General features: G+C 36.5%; 1 protein-coding gene across 2 annotated transcripts in view; it reads right to left on the bottom strand.

The window, feature by feature from the left end:
• Positions 1 to 231: 231 nt before the first annotated feature.
• SHPRH (SNF2 histone linker PHD RING helicase) overlaps positions 232 to 18,641 on the bottom strand; it is a 60,107-nt gene continuing 41,697 nt past the window's right edge. Inside the window, exons 22-30 of one of the 2 annotated variants that reach the window (XM_068400984.1) lie at positions 16,027 to 16,170; positions 15,677 to 15,778; positions 14,740 to 14,811; positions 12,776 to 12,964; positions 5,621 to 5,713; positions 4,977 to 5,063; positions 4,341 to 4,519; positions 2,164 to 2,244; positions 232 to 938 (exon numbers count right to left, since the gene is read on the bottom strand). In XM_068400984.1, coding sequence (XP_068257085.1) covers positions 842 to 938; positions 2,164 to 2,244; positions 4,341 to 4,519; positions 4,977 to 5,063; positions 5,621 to 5,713; positions 12,776 to 12,964; positions 14,740 to 14,811; positions 15,677 to 15,778; positions 16,027 to 16,170 — 1,044 coding nt within the window. In that variant the 3' untranslated portion in view covers positions 232 to 841. The remainder of the gene's footprint in view (positions 939 to 2,163; positions 2,245 to 4,340; positions 4,520 to 4,976; positions 5,064 to 5,620; positions 5,714 to 12,775; positions 12,965 to 14,739; positions 14,812 to 15,676; positions 15,779 to 16,026; positions 16,171 to 18,641) is intronic. The other variant, XM_068400993.1, reaches the window with a different exon arrangement.

Below are 18,641 nucleotides of genomic sequence, written 5' to 3'. Positions count from 1 at the left end.
GGGTGAGAAAATGTACACAAGCATCAAATGATTATAGAGTGATCAGCAGCTTAACCAATTAATTTTTTAAAAATTCTGTAACAAACACATTAATTTTTTTTCTTTAACCAAAGCACTAAATTAGTCATGGCTTCAAGAATAAGTAAAAACATGTACAGTAAATTCAAGTATTTAACTGATTACCAGACCAACACACATACAAAAAGCATAATTTAATTATAATTTGCAGTAAGTAAGCATTAACAATGAAATTTTTAACTGTCACAAGTCTTTAAGAACATCTAAAGCCTAATACAAATATCCAAATTATTAGTAAAGATTAGTCATTTAAAGTGTTACCAATAAGACGTTCAGTAACTCTGCATTAAATGCTAACAAGCCCTTTCTAGAAGAATATTAATTTACAGCCATTCTTTCTAACAATCTTTGTACAGTAAAAAAAATTAATTTGTTTTTTTCTGCTCCCCTTTCCCACCCAACCACCCACATAGTTTTGCTCTCAGACTGAGCTACTAGCCATTCAAACCTGATGGTAAAAATCCTCTCAACCAAGGGTCCAAGATCTCAGTTTTAGCACCCAGCTCAAATGCTCTTTGGGAATAAAATCCATGTTTTTGTATAATGTGCAAAGTGCAAGTTTTCTCCAGTGCTATCAGAAGTGCGTGCTGCTAAGACCTTCATCACAGAATAAAACAGTAACAATTAAGACTTTCCAATTTCCAATAGCTCTGTTACAGACAAATGTTAGGTGATGTTTACAGGAATGACAGATCAAATGGATAATATACCAGTGCTTATTAGGTCAGGTACTTTCTGATTTTCTTAGGCCAAACCAGTGTTTTTACTCAAGTTCTTCAGTTTCCTCTGTAAAAAGGTCAGCCAAATCTGCCACTGTCAAAACTGAGGCTTCTGACTGTTTCATGGAAGAGCTCGTGTGGCTGTGGGAAGAAATTGCATGCAGACATCAGAGAAGGAATCAAGTAACAAGCTGTATGCACTGAAGACAGACCACATGGTTCAGAGTCCAATAACTGTTCAGCTTTGAAGCTCAGCAGGAAAACACACTTTCTATCAGGGAAAATACGTACACTGATCAGCTACTTCTTTTGCATATTCTCAGTAAGATGCAAAGTCCATCTACTGTCCCTAGCAGTGGTCAACACCAAACACTGCAGAGGCAGCAGAACATGGGATAATCTGCTTTGCCCTCTTAACATTTAAGGGATTGGCTTCAGCTTCCAAGCATAAGGTTTGATATTACTTTCAAAACATTAGCCCTCATTAGATCATTCAACCACTTTATATTTATCTGAATTTTATATGCAAAAGTAGTGCTAATTTACAGATATAAGAACTGATTACATCATTCTTTCAAAGATAAAGCTGAAATCTTTCATAACTATAGCCAAAGATATGCATGTAAATTTTTAGTCTCATAATTTGTAACAGCCAAAAAACTAGAAAAATAACCAATTTTCTTAAACTAAGGCCTCCTCCTAGATTTGTTATGTGTATACAACATAGAGGTACAAACCTCTTATACTTTCTGCATAAAGAATGTAAATACCACTTTTGTTCCACTCCCAGACATTGCTTATAGATTTTTAAAAGATAAACAGTGAAAACTGCTTTCTGTGTCTGCACACCAGACTGACTTAGGAGCTAGCATCTGGACAACTCTTGTATTGACTGCAAATCCAACCAGTGTGACACAGAACTGACAGGCTAGGTTTGTAGAATTTAAAAATAATGAAAGAAAGAATTAATGTCCTATACTAGAGCATATAATATATGCTGTTACTCCAGTGGCAGGCTTAGTATTACTCCATTAATTGTAATGCTTTCATAGTAATGGAAATAGGTAAACTGAAAAGATAAATCATAACATATAATTTATTAATTGGGCTTTTATGAAATAAAATATACAAAATGTAACCAAAATATTCTCCAGAGAATTAAAATCCTTAAGATTCAAGTTACTGGAACCAGGTTAAAATATCAATTTTTCAAGTCTTAAAACTTCTTTGTCAATCAAAACAATTTGAAGAACAGTTGAAGTTTATATGTAAGATATGCATACCTAACTTTAATAAAAGTATGGTTGAGAACCACCTTTTCATTTTCAGTGCAATAATGATGTCTTAAAAAACATTCAACACATACCTTCTATCTACAGTTTTCAGCATAGTCTGCATTCTCTCTTCTATTGTTGCTTTTATCAGGAACCTATGAACAATGGTAGATCTGAATGTGTTTAAAAAAAAAAACCAAAAACACAAGAGCAGAAGTGAGCAGAAGTTATGCTGTCACTGTCAAAGTTCAAGACCACATTTTTGTCTCATACTAATTATTGTAAGAGTGCCGAAAAAATGCCTCTGTATTTTAAGAAAGAAATCTTACAAGGTGATTAACAATTTCCACTGACATTTAAGGATGCTTAGTGCCTCCCAGAGCACACACTGCCACTTGGCTGAATCATCTACTAAATGAATATAAGCTGTATTAACTAAAATCCTAAGGCAGACGCTGGGCAAAGTTCTGCTTTCTGTGTCCCTACTATAAACAAACAGTCCTCAAGAGCCCATCATTTAAAGAAATTACTTTGTCCCACTGGTTATATACAATGTTTGGACTGACTTGTGACAATGCAGTGTAAGAGACAGAGCTCAGTGTATGGATAATTAAAGCTCATTCCCAAAGTTTTAACAATATTGTTCTTGAAGCTATAAATTTTTTTTTAAAAGTCAGTAATTGTAGTCAGTAAACATGAAATTGTAAACACTGGTAAAACATAAAAAACAAAATGTCAATAAACATAAAACAAAATGAGGACTCCATTTACAAAATAAAATTTTGAAAAGAAAGCTGTAATAAGAAAAGTCTGGCACAAAAAAGTGAAACGGAAAAGAGTCAGCTCCAAAGATAAAAATGAAAAATCACTCCAGGCTCCCCAATATAAACATTTTTCAAGATATGAACCCTTGAAAGTACTTGGATGGTTTTAAGATCTTAAGTTGAAACTTTGGCAGGTGACATTACACAGAGGAATTCTGGGGGAATAGTTTGCAATTCATATGCAAATGTCTACCCAAAAAAAAGAGAAATAAATAAGAACTCAACTGAACTGGTAATAGTTACACCAGTGAAAATAAACAGAGTATTCCATTATGCTCACTGTACATTAACACAGCCCTTTTTCAAATAAGCCTTGCTGAAGTCTTATTCTGAAGAAGTACAGCACACATTCTTGCTGGTTTTATTGAAACGGTTTTGCCAGACCTTTTGTGCCAGCATCATGTAAAATAATAATGCAGGCTGTTGCAATCAATCTTTCTTACGCCCTCACAGTTAATTCAAAATCTTTACCAACACACCCAAATATCCACCTGTTCATAAACATTCTTTCACATACATGCTCATTCATGCCCTCTTGCTTTGCCTCCGTTTCCAGAATACAAAACCCTCTATTATTCTAGAATATTATTATTCCAGAATCGATTCCAGCTATTTATCTTCATCATGTACAGGGAGTTTTTTTATTACTTTTTCAAGTCACATGAAACCTAAGGAAAAACATATATATCTTATCCATTCAGGACAAACTTTCCAAAACCTCTGTTAAGTGTTCAGTACTACTCATGTAAAATCTACAACACTGAAACAAATAAGAGATATGCAAATTCATTAATGTCTTCAAAAAGATCTAGACAGAGGTGAGGGCAGAACTGTGATTAAAAACTAATCAGTTCTAAAAAGCGTATCCTACAAATTAGTTTCAGGAAAAAAAAAAACCACAAAAAAAACACCCCCCAAAACCCCACAACAATTTACACAGCTCCTAATCTGGAGCTGGGAATGACCAGCTAGAAGGAGCCTCTCAAGGAAACTAGGACAGGCCATGCTTGAACTTAGCCACATATGACATAAATGGTGAGTTGCTCAGACCTGCAAAGCTAAGACATTTCTGGACATGCTTACAAGCAGAACTTCAAAGTTAAAAACTAAGGCATCAACAGCACACATGAAATAGGGCAGCAACTGAACAAAGTTTTTCAGGATTTTGGACTCAGGGGCCTATGCTTTTCCTAAATGTCTAAATGCAATTTGCTTCTGCATCTTACCCGTGTAGAACTCCCTAAAATACACATTGTATATTTTCAGCAAACTTTTTTTAATTTTAATCTTTCTGTCCTTTATATGTGCATCTTTAAAAACAGGATTCCTATGAATACCCTAATCTCTAAAATTGAGAAGTTCAGTGAACTAGATTTATTCTGATTACAGTATGCAGTTCTGTTCTGGACCGTATCTAAACCACTCAAGACAATTTCAACTCTTACTTTGTTTGGCCAATACGATGTACTCTGCCAATAGCCTGCAGCTCATGTGCAGGATTCAGAATGGGTTCCACAAGCAGAACATGAGTTGCTTCAATGATGTTTAGCCCATTGGAACCAGTGTGAAGAGGGAGCAGCAAAATATTGATGTTGGGATCATATTTAAATGCAGAGAGATTTTCCTAAAAGACAAACATCACAGCAACATGACAAAAGTTCCTCAATAAAGAATGTGGGGGACATGTCTATATTTTCAAGAAATTATAGCAGCTACTACAGGCCCCAGAGTGACAATCTTGCAGCCTGACTGATCCAAGACCTGTCATCCCAGAACAGATACTCGACGGATATCATGAAGACAAGAACTTCTTGTAACATTGATCAGTGTGTCTCAACATTCATGCCAACGCTTCTTTCTCAAAAGCGAATGCACTGTTTATCTCCAAAGGCTTTAAATTGTGGCTTTTTGTGATTATGATTTTTAGAATTAATGAGGTAGAGATCAAAGCTTCTGCCAAACAAATTTGCTGCTCTTTCAGTTTCTCAAATGAAGCAATAAAGTAAAAGGATCAAATTAACTTCTATGAACTGTACTTTTCTTCACTGAAAATAATTTTAAGAAAAATATTCTTTATGTACCTGAAATTTACTAATTCCATTGATCTGAGAAAAAATCATGTTGTTGTCATACAAAGCTTTTGAAATTATGTCCAACATATCTTGCCACTGTAAAAAAAAGAAAAAAAAAATCACACAACATAGTAAGAGTAACTCAACATATCAAACAGCAATGACAACTAAAATATACTAATTAACTTCCCTAAGAAAGAATAGATAAAAAGGCCTTTCAAAATACAAAATTTGCAATAAAAAAAAAAAAGAAAAAGGAAAAATATTTGTGTGCCAGGAACAAAATAGTTCATAAAACTAAATAAGAAATTTAATTAAAAAGATCAGCTTGAATAAAAGAAATTGGTAGCTATCATAAAACCAGTTTTACAATTTAACAAAAATATCTGGACATTACATTTAAAAATAGCTAGAATTTCTAATGCTCCCATATAAATCTAAGTGTTTGCCCTTTAAAGAAACAAGCTTTTATATCTGTTGACTACGATCATTGTTCATATCCCAGTTACATGAATTGCCCTACAAATTCTCAAAACAATCAAGTGGCTGTACACAGTGATTCAACGTTTTGGTAGCTAAACTAATTCCTGAACATCGTATGACCGCTTTAAACTCACACACACAAAGACAAGCAGAAAACAATGGATTAATACCGTTGAGAAAACTAAGGATTTAGCCCCTGGATCTTTAAATTGAATTTTCTTCAGTGTTCGGACCACAGCTTCCACTTTGGTGGAGTGACTTCCCTTTGAAAAGTCAAAGAACAGCATTAGTAAAGCAGGATATTAAACAACAACTTCCACATTCACTGTTTTATTAAATAATGTTATATTAGGACTCTTACATATCTTACACAAATTAAAAAATTAGCAACCTGGAGGAAGGGTAGGTTAAGTAGCACTGAACTGCTTTTATACCTCCCTTATAATGCACTGCCATAGGATCAGCAGTGTATTACAGCATCTGAAGTACACGGAATGCAGTGCCAGAGAGATATACCTGTATAGTTCTGCATGCGGCAGAATGGATAGTCCAAGCAGTGCAGTTGCACCAAACATGCCAGTTAGGCCTCCTGAGGTTTAACTTAATGGCACAATCTTTATAGAAATCTTCCAAATGCACATTTAAATTTCCCTCCCTTCACACCTCTTGAAAACTAGCAATGAAAAAACCTACCTGAACGCTAGTTCTGTTGCTTTTGTTTCTCACTCTGGCAACACCAAACTTATGCTCAGTACTATGAAGCTTGTTAATCATATTTAAAATAATAAGAAATTGGTAAATGTAGTTAATTTAATTCTTGAGGGATTGCATGCTGCAATGAAATCATCTTCTTATTCTGCATTCAGAAGTATTTCAGTGTTTAACCAATCCAATACTACATTCTACTTCTTTTCCACTTTGATTTCTGTACTCCTCCCTTTCCCCTTAAGTCAGGAAGAGGATTCTGAGAAACAGTTCTTTAGAATCTCCATTTCGTTCAGTATGTACTTTGTATTACAGCAATTTTACCTAATGTGTTTTTTTAAGAAGCCCTTATTTAATTTCTTTACTAGTTCTTACATGCATAGTAATTTCAAGTTGCACTAGATTCAGCTGGACAAATATTGCTTTATTTCTGCCTGCACCTGTCCTCTGAACACTGAATTAACTATGTTGGCTTGCTACAATGACAGATCAAATTTACTGAAGTTATGCTGCTTGCAGAATTGGTGGGGAAGGATGTCAGCAGTCTAAGCAGAAGTTGGGAACCAGTTCTGGGCGGCTTGATCATTCCTATGTTATGCAGCTAGATGAATGCTCTAGAAATACAGGTAGAAGACTTTCTGCAGACTGTTTTACCAAAGGCTGCAATAAGCAGTACCATTTTATTTCCCAGGGTCTTCCATAATGATTCCAACTCTGTGTCATAGACACAGAAGTAAACCAGCTTTTTTCATGACATCTCTGTTGCACCTGGTAGACATTAACACTGTTTCTGAAAGTCAGACAGACAATTAAAAATGCTTGTGTCAGTAGGTGTTATGATATGCAAGGATGAATGACACATTTGCAGCCCTACAGCAGCTGCCTGCCAATCATAACCACCTTCAGTTAAGAGATCCAAGACTAACTTTTGTTATTTCCTATATATTCTAGGGTCATTTATGTCCTTTGCTGATACCATTCATCTGTGATTCAATGATGACAATTCTTGCTAATCTGCTCTGACACTCTTTTCCTCAGAGACTTTTTTTGGACCTTACCACAGGTCCCATTTTTCCCTGCTGTTAGCCACTGTTGTTGCTGTTTCCACCCTTCAGACTTCCTGTGGCTCAGGTGTTACAAATATGAGTTTGTACAAGATCAGTCAGAGGAACTATGGTGAAGACAAGAACAGCACAATGATCAAAGTGGTTACAGTCTTTTTGCTCTAGTTTTTAAACAAGATAACTAAGTGTGCAAAGTTCTCCATCCCTCCACTTACATTGTATTAGACGAACTGTATCAGACTTGTCATTGAACTAACAATTGACTCACAGCACACAAAAAATTTCCATTTTGTTCTCAATATTTATGGAGAGATGAAACTGACAGAACTACCCTTGCTATTATGAGTTCTTGGTTTTCAAGTCTGTCTTTAAAAAAATGTTACCCCACTCATTACCCATACACCTTGAGTTTGTCATTTTGTTGACTATCCAGATGAGCATTTATAAGCAGATTAGCTAGTTCTAACTAATTATGGAACAGCACACATAAGAATCAAAACAACTCTCTAACAAACAATTTCTGTCTCAGATGACAGGCTGGCAATGCCCACTGCAATACTGACCAGACACTGGAAGCTTTTACAGAACCAAAACATGCAGGGATGCCAGTAATCTCTCTCTCAGTATAAAATGCTCCCATTTACAGTAGTCCTTTTGCATCTAAGGCATTAACTTAAGATGGCTAGTGCTGGCACAATAAAGAGCAAGATGTATATGACAACAAAGGGGAAAAAAAAAAAAAAAGAGGTACTAAATAGTGAAAGAGACCAAAGGGACTGAGAAAGTTCAGATGAAAATATAAAAGCTGAATAAATCACACAATTTTTGTATATATACAGCAAGATATTGATCTTAACCTCAGTATTCTATAGAAACCATAGTTAAGTTTGTTAACTGTCCTTAAAGGAATATGAGGTAGAATTTTTTAACAGTGCTGCTTGTTTTGATAGTACATACAATGAAGCTACAGTGTAAATTGTTAATTTTTCATTAAATAAGAATGGGCTTTTCTCAAAATGACATGAAAATTCACACAGAACTCATCTTTTTGCTTTGCCTTAAGTTTTTGATGCAGAAATACTTCAAGAAAACACTACAACCCTTTACATGGGACAGTAAATGACATGTTCCTTGTGTTTTTATTTATGAGATCTAGTGATTCTATTTATTTTTTAACATAATTGTGAAATATATTTGAAATTTTCTTGTTAGAAACAAGGTGATATTTCTAAACCTGAGGAAATAATCTTTTAAAAAACAAGTATGAAGTGAGGTCCTAATAACTAGCACTTAAAAATATGGCCTATTTACTCCCCCTGGTGCCACATGCTGTCAACTACTTCAAATCTAATCACAGAATCACAGAATCAACCAGGTTGGAAGAGACCTCAGGGATCATCGAGTCCAACTGTTGCCCTGACACCACCCTGTCAACTAGACCATGGCACTAAGTGCCATGTCCAGTCTTTTCTTAAACACATCCAGAGATGGTGACTCCACCACCTCCCTGGGCAGCCCATTCCAATGTCTAATAACCCTTTCTGAAAAGAAATTCTTCCTAATGTCCAACCTGAACCTCCCCTGGTGAAGCTTGAGGCTATGTCCTCTTGTCCTATCGCTAGCTGCCTGGGAGAAGAGGCCGACTCCCACTCCACCACAACCTCCTTTCAGGTAGTTGTAGACTGCAATAAGGTCACCTCTGAGCCTCCTCTTCTCCAGGCTAAACAACCCCAGCTCCCTCAGCCGTTCCTCATAGGTCAGACCCTCCAGACCCTTCACCAGCTTGGTCGCCCTCCTCTGGACTCGCTCCAACACCTCAACATCTTTCTTGAAGTGCGGGGCCCAGAACTGGACACAGTATTCAAGGTGTGGCCTCACCACTGCCGAGTACAGGGGGATGATCACTTCCCTAGACCGGCTGGCTACACTATTCCTAATAGAGGCCAGGATGCCATTGGCCTTCTTGGTCACCTGGGCACACTGCTGGCTCATGTTTAGCCGGCTGTCGATCAGCACCCCCAGGTCTCTTTCCACCAGGCCGCTCTCTAACCACTCTTCCCCCAGCCTGTAGAGCTGCATGGGGTTGTTGTGGCCGAAGTGTAAGACCCGGCACTTGTTCTTGTTGAACCTCATGCCGTTGGTCTCAGCCCATCTATCTAACCTGTCCAGATCCCTCTGTAGGGCCTTCCTACCCTCCAGCAGATCAACACTCCCACCCAGCTTGGTGTCATCTGCAAATTTGCTGAGGGTGCACTCAATCCCTATGTCTAGATCATCTATAAAGATATTGAACAGCACCGGCCCCAGAACTGAGCCCTGGGGAACACTGCTAGTGACCGGCCGCCAGTTGGACTTTGCCCCATTCACCACCACTCTCTGGGCTCGGCCATCCAGCCAGTTTTTAACCCATTGAAGCCCTGGGCAGCCAGTTTGTCTAGGAGGATGCTGTGGGAGACAACGTCGAATGCCTTACTGAAGTCTAGATAGACTACATCCACAACCCTGCCCTCGTCTACTAAGTGGGTCACTTTGTCATAGAAGGAGACCAGGTTGGTCAAGCAGGACCTGCCTTTCATGAATCCGTGTTGGCTGGCACCGATGCCCCGATTGTCCTGCATATGCCATGTAATGGCACTCAGGATGATCTGTTTCATCACCTTGCCTGGCACCGAGGTCAGGCTGACAGGCCTATAGTTCCCTGGATCGTCCTTCCGACCCTTCTTGTAGATGGGCGTTACATTTGCTAATTTCCAGTCAGCTGGAACTTCTCCAGTTAACCAGGACTGCCGGTAGATAATAGAGAGTGGTTTGGCAAGTTCATTTGCCAGTTCCTTCATTACTCTGGGGTGAATCCCATCCAGGCCCATAGCCTTGTGAGTGTCCAATTGGCACAGCAGGTCACTAACCATCTCCTCCTGGATTACGGGGGGTTCACACAGCCCCTCATCCCTAACTGGGGAGGCTCTGGGGGCCGAGTCTCCTGAGGACAACCGGTCTTGACATTAAAGACCGAGGCAAAGAAGGCACTGAGCACCTCTGCCTTTTCCTCATCCCCTGACACTACACTACCCTACTCATTCAGCAAGTGGTGGAGGCTCTCCTTGACCCTCCTTTTGCTGTTGATGTATTTGCAGAAACTTTTTTTGTTATCTTTGACTGTAGCAGCCAAATCAAGCTCTAATTGAGCTTTGGCCCTTCTAATCTTCTCCCTACATGACATGGCAACATGGTTGCCTAATTTGACTTAGGAAGCATCTACTTGTAAAATGGAATTCCAGTTGTCCAGGGAGGCTGCCATAACTAGTGTGAACGTGGTAGCATTGACTTCAGTACAGGTCAGCAACCCTAGTACACCTGCAAGGCTCAAGCAGACTTGCACAGACACCATGGAACTCTGCTGGCCCATTTCGTTATTAGTTTTAACTATAGTAACCAGATTAAACTATGATTGGTATGTCCAGCTGTATTATAATCATATTTTAATTAAAGATAGCAGTATAATCTAAATCAAAGTATTACCAATCTTAGTCTTTTACCTTTGCATTTTAGTCTAGAATCCTCTATTTTTTCCACAACTGCAATAACCACAGGATTTTGGTTTAACACTATTCTGTAACAGATTAGTGCAAAGCAAAAATGTACCTATGCACTACATGTGTGTCAGTATTGCTAAAGACTCATGGAGATGCTGTCTCTTCCTCCACACCTGCCTTCAACCCAATGAAAATCCTCAGTTACCAAGAAAAGCAGATAAAACAGTGCAATCAGGACTGGTTTCCTACACATTTCTGTCTAGAGGTTCATTAACTTTTATCATTAGGAAGGCGCACAAGTTACAAATAAAGTTTCCCCAGACTTGAACTTTTGTATTAAGGGGAAAGTCAAGCTACAGTATTTTGCTAAGTAGGAGACATACTTCATATGGAGACTTGTAGAAAATTAGTTACCTTTGAAACTCAAGACACTTTGTCAAGCTGTTTGAAATTATCTAATAGGTTGCTAAATTAAGGGAGAAGTCTAAGATAGTACAATGAAAAGACTACATCTCCTTAGAAAGCCAGGCTAGAAGAAATAAACACAGAAAGTCACAGTGGAAAATATAGCTACCAGTCTTCAACAGAGCTAGACATTTTCAGTGGAAAGCCTTGAGAAAGAAATTGCCCAGCCAGGGAGCCATTTTAAGACCAAAAGTCACTCTTTATTCAACAATCATCTTTTCAGTAGGTATATGAATCCACTCAGTGAGGCTTTAACCAAATACCAACAAGTTTAAAATGCAGACAGGCAAGCAGCACTAATAGTTTTTCCAAAGTTTTCCTTTTGAATTTTCAAACAGAAACAAACAAAAAAATCCAGAAAGAATACTGTTGCAGAGTATCCAGCTGAGTCAACACTCATCTAGAATACAGAGAAAAAGCTTACACCACACAACTAGATCAAAAGAATTGAGGATGAGCACGAAGAAAGTGGCCTCACAACCATGTTATTGATGATACACTTGTAGGAAAAAGAAAAGAGAATGTCCCCAACATCACACCAGAGAAACCTTTCTCCAAAGAACAAATTCATGGTCAACAGGTTCCAATGAAAAGCACTGGTTTTGACAAATAATATTTTACGGGATTAAAATTTTTCTATTTTCTCCAGTGTGATTTGATTTATTACTGAATAAACTTTGGGTCAAGTTACTGAATATACTCATCAGAACCTGTCCACTAATTTATTAGTGGACAAGTTAGATGGAGGAAGCTTAGATATAAGTTTTTAATGTTCATTCACCCTTATTAAAAAAGTCATTTTTTTTTTCTCCTAATTATGGTTTGTATAACAGACAATATTACATAAATATGCAAAATGCAAAACAACTATTCTACTACTCAGGTAGCTCAAGAAACATTCCAGATGACTAATCTTAAATTCAGAATCAGGATCTACGTTCTCTGGCTAACAATGAAGACCTACCAATTTAAAATATTTATATTATCCTAACAGCTTTATAATACAGGTAGCTTTGTCAAACTACTCGTTTCAAGCACACACAGCAAAACTATGCCTCCAAAAAGCCCCATTTCTCCTTAGCTACAAAAAGCCAAAACCACCACAACCAAAAAAACCAAATATCCTGCACACGAACAGCATTTGTTTCTACCCAGTGTCAAATGCTTAAAAAAAAAAGTCATAACTAAAGCTCAGCAAAAGCTGTGCCTCCCCCACACACCCCAAGACAGCATTACTTTAACAGGTGTGTAAAGGTTAAGTTAAAAAAAACGTAAACCAAACAAAAAACAAGAAACCCCTTTTACTTGACAGGAAAACATGTATCCTTCCTGGGGGAAGGATGCAAAACATTGATTACAGTATAAGAAAGGCCTATATACATCATGTCCAATTCAAAAGAAAAAGAACTATACCTGTTATAAATGAAACTAATTAGAAAAGTGAACCTACTTGTAAAACTGTATAGTAAATTTGTCTGCCTAAACGCAGTATGCAACAAAACACAACAAATATGCACTGCTGAAAGTTTGGGCCACAAAGCTCACGTAAACAACGTACCTTTACAGGGATATCATCCTCCTGATTTGCAGTTTCTGCAGTGAAGACATACGATATTTCTTTATGAGATGTTGTCTGCCTGCAAATGGCACATTTAATTGAGCTCCGGCGGGTGCCAACACTGTACTGTTCTATGATGATAGCTGTACACTCATTACAAAAACAATGTCCACAAGTCAGCACTGCCCACTACACAGAGAATTAAAAAAAACAACACAGTATCAGTTTCGGATCAATGCAAAAGAAAAACAGTGTACTAATACATGATAAATTACATTTTCATACAAACATTATTTTCATGAAACTCATCAGATTAAAATTGAAGAATTTTAGAATTTTTAGCACTCCAGCTGCTAAAAAGCATGGATTTCAAAGTTTTCCAGCACAGAAAGATTCATGATCCACAGCAGTTCTCTGCATTTATTGTTCCTTTTTTTGCATTTCCCCAGCTTTAAACTTGAAGAAAGGCATTATAGTCTTTCATTTCTATGAATGATGATTCTTAATGCATAGGTTAAGTACACAGATGAAGTATTTACAACATTTTAAAAAAATTACACAAATGTTTGTATTGGCCTTCTGTAAAAGTCTATCTATACATTCATACTAGATCAGTCTTTATTAAAAAAGTCCTAAAGAAAGTGCTTTAATTTTATGTATTGTTAAGTCCTAGACAACATCTTCGGATTTAAGAAGAAAAAAGATTTTGAACAGAGAGGCTTAATCTTTTTTAACAGAATACATTAGAAACAAAAGATAGCATTGCAGAAGCTGTCCTTCCTTTGAGAGCCTAGAACATCTACATGTCAGCTGTGACCTTCCTTAACAAAGAAATAATTTGTAAACCAATGTTTTTGCACCTAGAAATAGGGTCTTAGTCTGCACTAGTCTGTTCTATAGGCCATTCTAAGAGGAAAAAACAAAACCGTTTTCATGGGTCTAAGTAGCAGAGGGAATTGACTAAATGACTGATTATCAAGCGAAAGGTCTTTTAGGCTTTGTAAGGTTCTTTCAATCATGAAGAAACGCAATGCAAAGCATTTTAAAAGCTGCTTGCAACGTGATGGCTACTATCATCTCAAGTGGCAGTCTGGGCCAAAGTTAAAGAAAAGACTATTTTTCCTTTCAGTGAGCTCCTCCAGCTCAGAGATGAAGCATAATGGCAGTTAACAGGGCAAACAACTGTACTGTGTGAAAAACTGTATCACACTTGGAAGAAGAGCATAGAGGGGATTTTGGAAACATGGCAGGACACCAGTTCAAGCTTACACATGTCTAAGCTTAGCTAACAGAAGTAAAACACCTTAAAATAGGTACCCTAAAAAAGAGCCAATTTAGTTTGACTGTGCAGGAGTCCTTTCTTGTTTATACCTAATGCATGGTAAGTAATGTATAAACTATGGCTTTGTACTTTATGATATAGATCAGTTTTGATTAAATCTCACTTAAATTTCAACTCCTGCAGTCCAGGAGGTAAGTGGTGGGGAAAGAAATCCAAATTGCCAGTCTTTATTCTATTGGTTTTTACTACTGTTTAAGTAGCTAATATCCATTTCTTTGAAGTCTAGAAGAAAAAAAATACTATCAATAAGAGCAGTTACAGTAAAACACAGTACCATACTACAGGATTTTATCTATTTCTTCATTCTATTAGCTTATAAATGGTAAAGAAATTTTTCTGACAGAAGTATGAAATCAAAACTTGAGGTTATAAAACAATCAGCAACACACATTCTTGGAATACTTCTGTCAAAACACTTAAGCATTGATGTCAACAGCTAAAGGCAGTAGAGGTGCTTGCATCTGAGCAAGATGTTATTTCAGGGGAGAGGCTGGTTGGCACATTATAGGAAAGGGCTTATTTCCCCTGTTTCAACACAACATTCATTTAAAATCACATGTTGAAAATCTGACACACAACTGACTCAGATCTAAAACCAAAACCTGCTGACTAAACATCTTACCTGTTTTCCCAGTTGACGTGCACAGATTGGACATGGTTCTGGGTTAACTCCCCCAGTAGTTTTATCCTGAGACTAAAAAGAAAAGAAAAAAAAAAAACTTTGTGTTTCATCAAATAAAAAGTTATTCTATATTTAAAACAAGCTTGTAGAAAAAATTAATAATGAAGTCTTTAAAAAAAAGGGGGTGTGAGCAAATTAAAAAACATCATTTAAATAAATAAGTCTATCTTGAGGAGTTAAAAAATATGTAAATTAAGGTAAGTAAAAGGAGCACTGTTCATACTGCAGTCCTTCATATAGCATCTGCATCTCTACTACAGCTTTGAAAAATCCTGGGAAAACACAAGCTTCAAACAAGAAACTCCTCATATTTTCTATCAGCTTTACATTGTTATAAAAACACTTAGATATACTTAATCATGCTTAACTATGCTTACTTAAGCATAATTGTACTTACTTGAGTACTATGATTAAAATAACATCACATACATAGAACCAAAAAAAAATCAAAACAGACAAACCCTTTTTTTGTTGTTGGTTGGTTGGTTGGTTGTTTTTTTACAGACCTGCTTGTCCTTCTGTTTAAGAAGGTAAGCTCTTTGTAAAACAGCAAGGATACGTGGAGAGGTACATAATTTTACAAAGCTTCTACTAAACATGGCACAGTTAACTTTAACAAAAGTTTTAACCATCTAAAACGAGTTCACAGTTTTATAACTGTGTAATTAAGCAAATAGCCAAAATATATAAATAAAAAAATAATATGACTATGCAGTAACACAAAGAGCAACACACTGTATTTCAACATGTAATGAGTCTTTACAGAAAATACGTTTTCTTTAAAATGTAAGTTTTAAATAAGAATAATGGTAGGTTTCTTCTACTAGGCAAATAGAATACATCACTTTGGTTAAGACTAAGAAACAACAAACCTTACCTTCTCCAGATTAGTGAGATACAGAAGTTGTCCTAATTTCTTTTGAAGCTGTGATTTGGCAACTGCCTTGTCATTCAAAAGTTTCACTCGATTTTGCTCTACCTATGGAAACAGTATTAAACATGTATTTAAAAAAAGAAAAAAAAAAAGAGTTAAGTTTTACAATAAGGCTTAAGTTCATTTTTTGGTAAAATTCAACTGAATAGTTTACTGGAAATAGATAGAAGAACTGTATTCTGTAGATAGCATTCTGTTGTAGACCTTATACATAGATCTAGATACAGATTTTCTTTTGTAGGAGGTAGGTTCTTTCAGAGAAAAAAAGATCTCTTTCCTGCCAAGTACTTTACCTCATGTGGTTCTATGATGTGGAGAACTGGTGGATTTGGTTTTGGCTCATCAGGATGACGCACTCTCAGCCGTTCTGTAGCCATTGCCAGTTCATCAATAGCAGACACATGATCCCTCAGTACCATCCAATATTCATGAAGCAACTGTAAGAAAAGCCTAAACAAATTAGCAGCAGAACTGAACTGAGTCCCCTTTATATGACTCTGCCATACAATGTATAATGTGAAAATCTTTTTGGAGTAAGGGATAATATTTCTTTACAGTAATTCAGCCACAACAACAACAAATAATGAAGGAAAACAAACAGTATAGAGATCACCTTGCCTGCTTTCTTTTGCAGGCTCTCTTTATGAACAACCATAAATAGCTCTCCCGTTTCTTCTACAAATATTACTATTACAATAACTAATGCAGCTAAAAATTCAGAAACAAAATGCCTTGCATGACTAAGCAAATGCTGAATAAAATAAAGAAAAATGATTAAGCAATTTTAAACAGTTAGCTATTATAGTACCAAGACTGCTTCTTAAAGATGAAGTATGTTTTAGAGAAATGCTAACATTTTGAGTGGTCTTGATAAAAGCACAGACGAGCACAAGGTGAAGATAACATCAGATTCAATTCTCCCAAGAAAAAGTAAATTCTGGCTTTCTACAAAAGAAATGGCTACAACTGGAAGTATACTATACATATAAACTGACATTATTTTTAAATTACTGATAATACTGTAAAACACTTCTTCCCAAGTTTCCACTATTTTATTTTATAAAAAAATCTTCAGTGATCTTACTGAAATTCCAAGACCTTTTGCAAATGCCAAAAATTACTATTTGTTGATTTTTGATTTTTCAATTGTAAATATATTTCTAAACACTCATATGCTGGGAGGTGTGCTGCTTCTTTGTTTGGGGTTTTTCTTCTAGCTCAACAGAGACTACTGAAGCATTTGTTTTGAGCTATGCCTAGATTACAAACATAAAATTACTGTGTATTAAACCTGGCATATAGGGTAAGGACAGAGAATAAGATGAAAGGAGATTACTCCCCCAAAACTAAAGAAACGAAACTAAAATTAGGGAGAAACTAAGCTACAATTACTTTGTCTTTTTTTTTTTTAAAAAAAAAAGAGCATGATTAAAGCAAATTAGTAAGCCTTTAGACCAGCAACCAAGAGCCTAAGTCAAGTAACATCAGCAGTAACTGAAGTTTCCTTTTCGTGATATTAATAATTTAATTCTACTATCACCAGATGCTTTCTCAGAAATCCCAGGACTGCCTTCAAGTATTCATATCATATAATTCCTTCACTAAGCCTGCATAAAAGTTCTTCAGTTAGTATTCACTAATGGAAAAGCCTGGCTGTTACTTTTGCTTTCCCCTTCAAGTCAAAGTTTGTGCATATTAAGCATTTGTCTGAACTGCACAAAGCTTCTTAAAAAGTCTGTGTGACTAAGAAACAACAACAAAAAAATCTTCTCACTTTTGTTTTCAGAGCATTTATCATTCATTAGACCTAAACACAAATTGTCTGTGCTTCTTTTTTATCTTAACAAATACGTTAGTTTTGGGTGGGGTGTAAAAGGCCAATTTCTGGTCATTAATGCAAGCTTGTTTTAGATTTAAGGGTTATTTTACAGAGGATCACCCCTTTAGCTCCATGTAGATCAGAGTAGTACAGACAATCAAATCAGTATTTCAAAGTCATGACAGATGGAATCATAATGGCACTGTTTTCATTCTCATTGGCATATTAGTCCCACCTTTTGTTTCCTAAAGTAAAAGAAGATGAAGAGACTGTGTTCCCTTCTTGCAGCAGCAAATCCTCAACACATAGCAATGCCTTGGTAACTGGTTACCTTATGTCCTCCTCCTTTTGTGCACTGTTACAAGCCGAGCACATAAAATAATGAAGCATGAGAACTTCATGATTCTCCAGTCAGCATTTTGATACCGTAAGCAACTGACCTGACTTTGTGAGAGCAGCACAACTTTATTAGGTGTTTAATAACTAACTATCAGATATTTAAATGCTGATTGAGATGCCGTTTTGTTTAAAAAGGTTTTGCACTGTGTTACGCTGTAACCTAGTAATTTTTTTTAAGGTGGCTCCAGATGAAGTCTCACTCCTAAGTAGCTCCACCAACTCAAGGAAAGTAGGTGGTCAATAACCAAGTCTATTGAAGAACAGAGATGGACTGAATTACACTAGTTAATCTAAGATACATAAAGCAAATCACTCTCCAGAGTATCTTTTCTTCTTCTATGGACTAAGCTAATAACAACGGTTTAAATTCTTGGATAGCATACTTCTGCAAGAAGTATCTTTGCTTTTTCAAAACCTCCTAGGAAAAAGCAAGTGACAATTTCCTAGAATCATGAAAGAGAAGGCCTGGGAGAAAGATCACAGGGATGAAGACTTTTCAAGGAACAGGAATTTCCTCTGATGTCAGACCACATTAAAAAAAAAAGCACATACAAAAGAGTTAATAAACCTGAAACTAGTGTACCAAGTGTGTTCTACTGAAGCTGAAGTTTGTGTTAATTAAAAATGAGAAGGAGAAGCATTCAAAAGAAAACACTTTTCGTTACACCTAAGCTGTAGGACAGGATGAGA

Source organism: Nyctibius grandis, chromosome 1 (assembly GCF_013368605.1).
Source record: "Nyctibius grandis isolate bNycGra1 chromosome 1, bNycGra1.pri, whole genome shotgun sequence".
Taxonomy (NCBI): domain Eukaryota; kingdom Metazoa; phylum Chordata; class Aves; order Nyctibiiformes; family Nyctibiidae; genus Nyctibius; species Nyctibius grandis.
This window is presented reverse-complemented; position numbering and strand designations above follow the sequence as displayed.